We start from the raw sequence: 10457 nt of genomic DNA on the forward strand, positions 1-10457 counted from the left end.
CTACGATACGATATGATATGCAATTCGAAAAATTAAATTTTTGATATACGATACGATAAGCGATTTGACAACCATGAATTAAATAAGCAAACAAAAATTTGAAATAATTATTTACATGACCCTATTTTAAGAGTCCAATTAAAAAATAACTCATCTCTCTAATTGTTTTGATAAGACTTTTGATAAAAATTCTGTATGATTTTACCCGTCCCATTTAATTCACTTCTTTCTTTCTCTTCTTTTTTTCTTTTATTTTCTCTCTTCTCCTTAATGTTTTTAGATTTATGTTTTTATATATATTGTTTGTATATATTTATGGGGGTATATGTTATGTTCATATGTGTATAATATAAGTAAAATATTGCATATTTAGGGGGGGAAAAACTCACTTTCTAACACTTGAATCGGAAAAAGTAATTTCTAGAAAATTTAAAAACTCAAGTCGCTCGATTCTGGTCAACCAAAGTCACTATAAAAACAGTAGATTCTTTCTAAAAATCAACCAAAAAACTAGAATAATATTTTGAAAAAAAGTTAAATTGAGTGGGTATTACGATGTAGAATTTTGAAAATTAACAAAAATACCCCTTATGTATATTTATTTACTAAACAATCTTGTAATAAAATATTCAAAGTTAATAAAAACACCCCCAACCCACTCATTAAATACGGACAGCCGGCCACCACCATCGGAAGGTGGCCAGAGTCGTCGTATCGGCGCATGACCGGATGGATCTTGCCGGTCGTGCGCCGATATGGCCTTTTTCGGCCAGATCCACCGTAGATTTGGCCGCATTTGGTCATCAATGACAGTCAAAGATACGGCTGTCGTTGATAGTCAACGACGACCATATCTTGGCCGTCGTTGATGATTGTCTACAGCCAAAGATCTGGCCGTAGATTTGGCCTTTTTCGACCAGATCCACCGTGAATATGGTCGAAAAATGCTAAATCGGCTCACTACCGGCTGAATCCCGGCCAGATTCAGCCGGTAGTGCTCCATTACACTAGATTCCGGCCAGCTTCTAGCAATGGTGGCCGGAATCTGATACATTTGGGTTGCTGGGGTGTTTTTGTCAATTTAAAAAAAAAATTGGCTTACTTAGTTAAATTAACAAATTTTAGGGGTTAAAATTGAATAATTTATAATTATATTTTGAATATAGGTGAATCAAACGCAAATTTTGTGTTCTAGTTTTCCCGATATATGTGCCAAATGGAGCCTATATATTCTACATTTCATTAAATTTTAAACCAAAAGTTTTTTTTTCAATTTTCATGAAAGAAATGGATTCATATGATTAAACGTGAAAGATAGGTGTAGAAGTGTTAAATGATCTTAGGAGATGTCTTGCTTACAAAATCTTTTAGAAGTTGGTTATTTTTTAATCTAACTTTTTAGAAAGGGTCATTCTCCAAAAATCTTGTCTCGTGGTTCCTGGCATCTAATTTATGGACTATAATAATCTTATTATATAGTTAACTTTTATTTCATATTCTAAAACATGCATAACTTGGCCGTGTTCAATAGATAGTATAGTAGAATGTTTATACGTTACTCTCAAAAGTAATAATAATAGCAAAAATTTCTGGGTTGAAAACCAATTAATGAAGCGATATAAAACGGCTAGCCAATTAAACATTTTCTATTCTACGACAGTTTCTTGGATAATATCAACCTTGTCAATATCATCACCATTACTGCATGTGCTGGAAACATTGTGAACAGATTAAAACTTCGAAGATTTCATGCACAAATATTAAAATATTAAGCATTAAGTTAAAAAATTTTCCCAGCCTGATGATGAAATGGGTGTAAGAAAAACGAAGAGAAAAGGTCAAACGCCGGCTGTGGACGGATTGGTTAAATTTTGGGCGAGGTAAACTATGGTGTTTGAGAAAACAATAAAGTTTATTTAACTTCAACTTTTATATATAAGGACGTTTCTTTTTTCTTTTGCATGAACTATCAAATATACACTTCTTGCTGTTAAGAGAAAGCTTATAATGGCAAGCCAAATTGCTCTTTCATGGCTTGTCCTCCTTAGTCTGACCTTGCTTATCGGCTGCACCAATGGCTCATTGGATGAGCGCAAGGTTTGTTTTTGGATATTATGAAGCCGTTTAATAATCTAAGACATTTTTGTGTTGATTTTATAGTGTTTTAGATAATCTTAAACAATATATATCTCTGAGGAATCCTCAACCAAACACAACTTTATTGTCTTCATATTTATTTATTTTTAGTCATGAATATTGGGCTTTTGGATGCAGGACTATATTGTTTACATGGGTGATCGTCCAAAGGGAGATTTCTCAGCATCTTCCTTCCATACAAGCATGCTGCAACAAGTTCTTGGAAGGTTTATTAATATGAGTCATTAAGAACTAAAATGTCAATATGAAACAAATTTAATATTTAACCTTGTCAACTTTACTAATTAATTGCATTAAACAGTGGTGCAGAAGAACATCTACTCCACAGCTACCACAGAAGCTTCAATGGGTTTGTTGCCAAATTGACGCCAGAAGAAGCCCAGAGTCTGAAAGGTTGTTCCTTTACTATTTTATGTATTTCATATTTGAAGTAATGGAGATAAGAAGCTGATCTAATTATTATATATTCGTTGATTTGATGTTACATTTTTTTTATTTTCAGGCATGGAAGGGGTGGTCTCAGTGTTCCCCAATGGAAGAAAACAACTACACACAACAAGGTCATGGGACTTCATGGGATTTTCTGAGAGTGTGAAAAGAGCAACTACAGAAAGCGATATCATCGTAGGAATGCTTGACACAGGAATTTGGCCTGAGTCTGAGAGTTTCAACGATGAAAAATTTGGTCCACCTCCCGCAAAATGGAAGGGAACTTGCCAATCGTCATCCAATTTCACTTGTAACAAGTAAATATAATCTAAACATGAGAAAATTACACATACAAAATACTTAGACTTGAAATAATTCTGACATACGTTGCAATTCCAGCAAAATTATTGGAGCTAAATACTACAGAGCAGATGGAAGTTTCAGTCAAGAAGATTTTAAGTCACCAAGGGATTCAGAAGGACATGGGACTCATACTGCATCAACAGCAGCAGGTGGCTTAGTTAGCAAGGCAAGTCTGTTTGGCCTTGGCCTGGGAACAGCACGTGGCGGGGTTCCCTCTGCACGCATTGCTGTGTACAAGATTTGTTGGTTTGATGGTTGCCCTGACGCTGATATCCTCGCAGCATTTGATGATGCAATAGCTGATGGTGTTGATATAATCTCTATTTCAGTTGGGGGTGAATTTGCTGATGATTATTTTGATGATCCCATTGCTATTGGAGCTTTCCATGCAATGAAGAATGGTATACTAACATCTAATTCTGCTGGTAATTCTGGTCCTGATTATGCATCAGTCTCTAGCGTTGCACCTTGGTTACTCTCTGTGGCTGCTAGCACCATTGACAGGAAGTTTTATACTCTAGTGAAGTTGGGCAATGGTCAGTTTTATGATGTAAGTGCAATTGCCTATTTCCCAAGTAAACATTTTCCAATTAAGCCTCTTGTGACTTACCATTAATACCTAACTTTTTTTTTTTTTCCTCTACTTGTAGGGAATCTCTATAAATACATTTGAGGGAAAGACGCTCCCTCTCATCTATGGAGGAGATGCGCCCAACAAAACAGGAGGTTGGGTTGGATCCGACTCCAGGTAATATGAAAATGAAGATGTTGTGGTATACTGTGTGCATGATGTCAAGTTCTAAACATTATATTGCTTAAAATTTATTATGAAATACAGGTATTGCGAGGAAGGCTCTTTGAATGAGACCTTGGTACGAGGAAAAATTGTTCTTTGTGATGCATTAGTCACAGGGGAGGGGCCAACACTTGCCGGAGCAGCTGGTTGTATAATGCGCGATGAAGGTTTTAGAGATGTGTCTTTTCTTTATCCTTTACCTACTTCTTACTTGAACTTGAGGGATGGAAGTAGCGTTGCAACATACTTGAACTCAACTAGGTATAAACTTCCCCGAAATTCGTTGTTATTATCTAATTTTGAAAACATAAGTACTGGTTCAATTAGTAATACTGACTATCATTCTTGTGAAATATCAAAAGTGAACCAACAGCTGTCATAATCAAGAGTATTGATGTAAAGGATGAAATGGCACCTTCAGTGGTTACATTTTCGTCAAGAGGACCTAACCCTGTCACAACAGATATTTTAAAGGTATAATTTGAATAATTTTCTCCATTTGATTTCATGCCCTTATCGGTTTTATTAATTGACTTCTTGGTTTATGTAGCCCGACCTTTCTGCTCCTGGAGTGGACATTTTAGCTTCATGGTCACTAGCTACATCTGTGTCAGAATATCCAGAAGATAACAGAATATCTCCTTACAATATAATTTCTGGCACATCCATGGCTTGCCCACACGCGAGCAGCATAACAGCCTACGTTAAATCTTTCCACCCTACATGGTCTCCTGCTGCTATTAAGTCTGCTCTAATGACAACAGGTAACTCATAATTTGTCGTCTAGGCATATTCGAAGTAACCTTTAAGCATGAATCAATGATCTAATTAACCCCTATAACTCTCAATGATCATTGCAGCTTCTCCCATGAATGTTGAATATAACAGCGATGCAGAGTTTGCATACGGATCAGGTCATCTGAATCCAGTGAAAGCAGCTGACCCTGGATTGATATATGATGCTGGGGTGCTTGATTATGTTAAATTGTTGTGTGGACAAGGTTACAACACTACACTTCTAAGGATTGTGACTGGGGACAATAGCAGTTGTTCCGCGGCAAACACGGGAGCTGTATGGGACTTGAACTACCCTTCCTTTGCTGTATCAACCAATTCTACGCATTATATTACTCGCGTCTTCCATAGAAATGTTACAAATGTTGGATCACCAGTGTCCACTTACAAGGCAGCTGTTGTGACTCAGCCTGGATTAGGGATCCAAGTTCAACCAAGTGTTCTGTCTTTCAAGTATGTTGGGGAGACCAAATCCTTTGTTGTCACAGTTACAGCAGAGGTGTCGAAATCGTTGAATAGGAGCTCTGGTTCTTTGGTTTGGGATGATGGGGTGCATCAAGTGAGGAGCCCAGTTGTTGCTTATTATCTCTTTGAATCTGAAGATTAAACAGATTTATGCACAAATTATTGGTTGAAAAACTGAAGTGCTATTAAATTTCTTTACTGTAATGAATAAAAAAGCATAGTTTGATCAATTTCATTGTAATAAATTTTTTTATTATTCACGATTGAAGTTCTTTGAAGACAAGTTTTGCATGTAAAAGTGCCTATTGTTCTCAAGTGAGCAGGGGAAGGTCACCAAATGCTGCAAAATAGATTTGAAATTACTACTAATTGTTGGTGAATCATTTGCTCTGATGTAAGCCCCCCACTTATGTAATATTAATCACACAGCAATGTTATTATGCCTAAAATAAGGGCTGAAATATGTTGATGTCATCAAGCACCAATCAGAATCTAGGAAAGCATTCTACAGTCCAAAACTTGACACATCTCCACAGGTAAAAGGCATATAGCTATCACAGACCCAAACCAACTAAGAATTTGTGCCTAGGTGAATTTGATTCAAACACCTGTCCAAGCCCCATTTAATTTAAGGATATTTTTTGAGTTCTCAACGAATGAAAAGGCAAGAGGGATCTTCATGGCATCAGGTCACTTGCAAAAGTGTAATCATTACTTTGTGCTAAACAGGTATAAATAGGTAGCTCTCCCTCATAAAATCAGGATTGGATATTCACACATTCAACAAAGAAAGTAGCAAAGACACGCGACTAGAAAAAGACTGGCTTGACATTCTCTAAGAACACTTGGAACACCAAACACTTGTAATCCCAGGTCGCAGCTCGCGACCTCTTGTAAGCTTGTCTAGCGATCAGAAAGTAATTTATATTAAACAATGATAGAATTTGAGGTGGGTCTGACTTCTCACCCAATAAGACTTTATTGAATGAGGAGTCAGACCCACCTCAAATTCTATCATGGTATCAGAGCCCAAGTTCAGTTGAGCTGAGTGTTTGACCAGCGGGTGAGGAGTTAGAGCCGACAACTACCTCCAATAACAGGCATGACCCAACATATGGGCTTGACCGTGAGGAGAAGTGTTGAAGTCTCACACTGACTAGGCACGCTCAAGCATGCTGATTTATAAGAGAGGGTAATCCTCTCATTCAACAAGACCTTATTAGATGAGGAATCGGACTCACCTCAAATTCTATTTCACAGTGGACGTAGGATTCTCTTTAAGTATCCGAACCACTATCAAAATCATCTTATCAACTTTATATTTACGTCTTTGCATGCTACTGTGCTCACAGTACCTTACCTATTCACTATAATCAACTCACATGCAACTTGTTAGCACTTTACACGTGCAAAGTCGTTGGTGTAAAAATCAAGTATGAACAAATGTGATATTGGACGCCCGGATAAACACAGGAAATAGGAATTAGGAGAAAGAAATGCCATCCCCGATTAAAAATTAAATATGTATATAATATTTAATACTTGTTACTTACATTGATTTAAATCAATTTATGCATTAAACTAATCCACTCCATTGTACCCTCCGGACTTTCAAGTTTAAACTCAATTGAACTTGAACTCAATCTATATATCTTATCCAATATGATCCAATTAACTTCAACCCTAATCAAGTTAATTCAAATGTGGACTTTAGAGTTTGAACTCAATTAAGTTGAACTTATGTTTCAGTGCTAGTCTACTTATAATACTCTCCAGCTGGATGCGTTTTATCTCTGCATGATGCTCTAAAGAGAAGTAGGGAAGCCTATATATAATGGGAAGTCAAATAACTCTTTCATGGGTTGTCCTGCTTAATCTCACTTTGCTCATCAGCTGCACAAATGGCTCATCATCAGATGATCGAAAGGTTTGTTTTATATAATATTATTAGCCTACTGAGTTCATGTTCTTCAAAGTATTTTAATACTATCAAAATCTTTTAGATAATAATCTGATATGTTATTGTGTACATTGATGTTATATTTTGCTGACTTTTTTGGATGCAGGAGTATATTGTATATATGGGCGATCGTCCAGACGGTGAATTCTCAGCATCTTTATTCCACGCCAGCGTGCTACAAGAATTTCTTGGAAGGTAATAACATACAAGAACATAAATGTCAAAATGTTTTATCTGTATTGTTTTAACATGTGTGATGTGTATTCATGCCATTAACTCTGAATAACTCATCAATAGTTAACTTATTATTTGCATTAAACAGTGGCGCCGAAGAACATTTACTCCACAGCTACCACAGGAGCTTCAATGGGTTTCTTGCTAGGTTGACCCAAGATGAAGCCCAGAGATTGAAAGGTTGTTATATTATTATTTTAAGATGTGCTTTATTAATATAGATCAGAAATTTATTTATTTATTTTTTCATTATTTTGATGTAACATTTTGATTTTCAGCCATGGAAGGTGTAGTATCAGTCTTCCCTAATGGAAAGAAACAACTACACACAACAAGATCATGGGACTTCATGGGATTTTCTCAAAATGTCACAAGAGCAACAACTACTGAAAGCGATATCATTATAGGAATGCTCGACTCAGGAATTTGGCCAGAGTCTGAAAGTTTTAATGATACAAATTTTGGTCCACCACCCAAAAAATGGAAGGGAACTTGTCAAACATCGTCCAATTTCACTTGTAACAAGTAAATCTCATTACATAGTTATTTGCATATAGGAACATGAGAAAAAATTAGACTTGAAATGATTCTAAAAAAAATGCCGCAATTTTCAGCAAAATTATTGGAGCTAAATACTACAGAGCGAATGGAACATTTGGGGCAGAAGAATTTTAAGTCACCAAGAGATTCGGAAGGACATGGAACTCATACTTCATCAACAGCCGCAGGTGGCGTAGTTAGCAAGGCAAGTCAGTTTGGCCTTGGCCTTGGAACAGCACGCGGAGGGGTTCCCTCTGCACGCATTTCAATGTACAAGATTTGTTGGTCTAATGGATGCGAATGCGATGATGCCGATATTCTCGCGGCATTTGATGATGCCATTGCTGATGGTGTTGACATAATCTCTGTTTCAGTAGGGGGTGAATTTGCTTCGGATTATTTTGAAGACTCTATTTCTATTGGATATTTCCATGCAATGAAGAATGGTATTCTAACATCCACTTCTGCTGGTAATACTGGTCCTCATCCTGCAACAGCTGTTAACGTTTCGCTGTGGTCACTCTCTGTGGCTGGTAGCACCATTGACAGAAAGTTTGTGGCTAAAGTGAAGTTGGGAAATGGTCACGTTTATGAGGGTGAGAGCAATTGCTCATTTGCTTATTTTCCAGGTAAACATGTTCAATTATCTTATGACTTACCATTGCGTACCTTTAATATTTGTAGGGAATCTCTATAAATAATCTAGACCTTAAGGGAAAGATGTTCCCTCTCATCTATGGAGGAGATGCCCCTGACAGAGAAACAATAGGTTCCGAAATATCATATGCCAAGTAATATGAATATGTTGAATGCGAATGTTTTGTTATGTTTTTCTTCACTATGTTCTAGTGTACATGATATTAAGCTCCAAACATTATAAATGCATAAAATTTATCATGAAATTCAGGATCTGCTTAGAGGACTCCTTGAACGAAACCTTGGTACGAGGAAAAATGGTTCTTTGTGATGAGTTGGGAACTGGGAACGGACCAGCAAAGGCGGGAGCAGCTGGTTGTATAATGCAAGGCACAGTTTCACAAGATGTGGCCTTTTCTTATTCTTAACCTGCTTCTTACTTGAACTTGAATAATGGAAGTGAGGTTGAAAAATACTTGAACTCAACTAGGTACTTCCCTGAATTTCTGTGTTTCAATCTACTGGAGGAAGTAAAATGGTTAAATTAATAGTTTTAACTGAGTTGCATTCTTGTGAAATATCAACAGAAAACCAACAGCTACAATTTTCAAGAGTATTATGGTGAAGGATGAATTGGCCCCTCCAATAGCTACGTTTTCTGGAAGGGGGCCTAACCCTATCACATTAGATATTCTCAAGGTATGAATTGAATAACTTTCTCCATTTTGTTTCATGCTTCTGTTAGTTCTATTAATTTGATTTGATTTCTTGGTTTCTGCAGCCTGATCTAACTGCTCCTGGAGTGGACATTTTAGCTGCATGGACACAAGCTTCAACTACGTCAGAATATAATAGAGTATCCCCTTACAATATAATTTCAGGGACATCCATGGCTTGCCCACACGTGACCGCCGTAGCAGCCTACATCAAGTCTTTCCACCCAACATGGTCCCCTGCTGCTATTAAGTCTGCTCTAATGACAACAGGTAACTCTATAATTTGTTACCTATGTGTACTCGAAGTAAAATTGTTAATAGAATCAATCTTTTACTGTCAATGATGATTACATTGCAGCTTCTCCCATGAGTGTTGAAGATAACAGGGATGCAGAGTTTGCATACGGATCAGGTCATCTGAATCCATTGAAAGCCACTGAACCTGGTTTGGTATATGATGCTGGGGTGCTTGATTATGTTAAATTCTTGTGTGGACAAGGATAGAATGCTGAACATCTAAGGAAGTTGACTACAGACAAGACTAGTTGTTCCAAACAAAACAATGGAACCGTATGGGACTTGAACTATCCTTCCTTCGCTGTATCAACCAAATTTAGGCAATCTACTTCTCGCGTCTTCCATAGAACTGTCACGAATGTTGGTTCAGCAAATTCCACTTACAAGGCAATTGTGAAGACTCAGCCTGGACTGAGTGTCCAAGTTCAACCATGTATCCTGTCTTTCAAGTCTCTCGGGGAGAAGAAATTTTTTGTTTTGACAGTTACAGCAACGATGGCGAAATCCGTGGACATGACTTCTGGTTCTTTGGTTTGGGATGATGAGGTGCATCAAGTTAGGAGCCCTGTTGTTGCCTATGTTCTGTCTAACTGATAATTAAACAGATTTATTCATATGTTATTGGTTGAAAAACTGAAGTGCTATTTAATTTCCTGAAAAACGATGTTATTGAAATAGAATTTTATCTTGGAAGAATTGATTTGCTCGTCTTAATCTTTCCTGTGATGCACATGGAGTACTTCTGTAAAAGTGCTTTTCTGGAGACAAGTATAAAAGTACCTATTCTTTGTTCAAAAGTACCTATTCTTTGTTCAAAAGTACAATGGCCAGGTCTTCTTGCCGAAATTGTGAAGAACTGCTGCAACTCTACTTCAGCTATTTTATCTTTATTCAAGTAAGAAATTTTTTTTTTTTTTTTATCATGGGGTCTCGAGTCAGTTTGTATGTACCTTAACTAATCATTTAGAACTTTAAAATTATCATTGAGTAAGAGTTAATGGACTCAAACTTAAAAATTCATGTAAATTTTTTTTGTTCTTTTACCATCAGACCACCCGAATGATGGTCA

The 10457-nt window shown here is 36.8% G+C and overlaps 1 protein-coding gene and 1 pseudogene across 1 annotated transcript; both read left to right on the top strand.

The window, feature by feature from the left end:
- Nucleotides 1–1974: 1974 nt before the first annotated feature.
- On the top strand, nucleotides 1975–5215 carry LOC116132475 (cucumisin-like). Its single transcript, XM_031418136.1, has 10 exons — nucleotides 1975–2097; nucleotides 2275–2363; nucleotides 2459–2550; nucleotides 2660–2903; nucleotides 2986–3499; nucleotides 3600–3697; nucleotides 3788–4006; nucleotides 4108–4219; nucleotides 4296–4509; nucleotides 4606–5215. Exons 1-10 carry the CDS (start codon nucleotides 2008–2010, stop codon nucleotides 5145–5147), a joined length of 2214 nt encoding a protein of 737 aa, XP_031273996.1. The 5' UTR covers nucleotides 1975–2007; the 3' UTR covers nucleotides 5148–5215.
- A 1624-nt stretch (nucleotides 5216–6839) lies between these two features.
- Nucleotides 6840–9982, top strand: LOC116132519 (annotated as a pseudogene).
- Nucleotides 9983–10457: the final 475 nt, after the last annotated feature.

This window comes from Pistacia vera, unplaced genomic scaffold, assembly GCF_008641045.1.
Source record: "Pistacia vera cultivar Batoury unplaced genomic scaffold, PisVer_v2 Contig254, whole genome shotgun sequence".
Taxonomy (NCBI): domain Eukaryota; kingdom Viridiplantae; phylum Streptophyta; class Magnoliopsida; order Sapindales; family Anacardiaceae; genus Pistacia; species Pistacia vera.

Coding starts and splice junctions, on each gene's coding strand:
- LOC116132475 (XM_031418136.1), top strand. CDS start 2,008: ATGGCAAGCCAAATTGCTCTTTCATGGCTTGTCCTCCTTAGTCTGACC. Junction 3,698..3,787: donor TGGGTTGGATCCGACTCCAG/GTAATATGAAAA, acceptor TATGAAATACAG/GTATTGCGAGGAAGGCTCTT. Junction 4,220..4,295: donor TCACAACAGATATTTTAAAG/GTATAATTTGAA, acceptor TGGTTTATGTAG/CCCGACCTTTCTGCTCCTGG.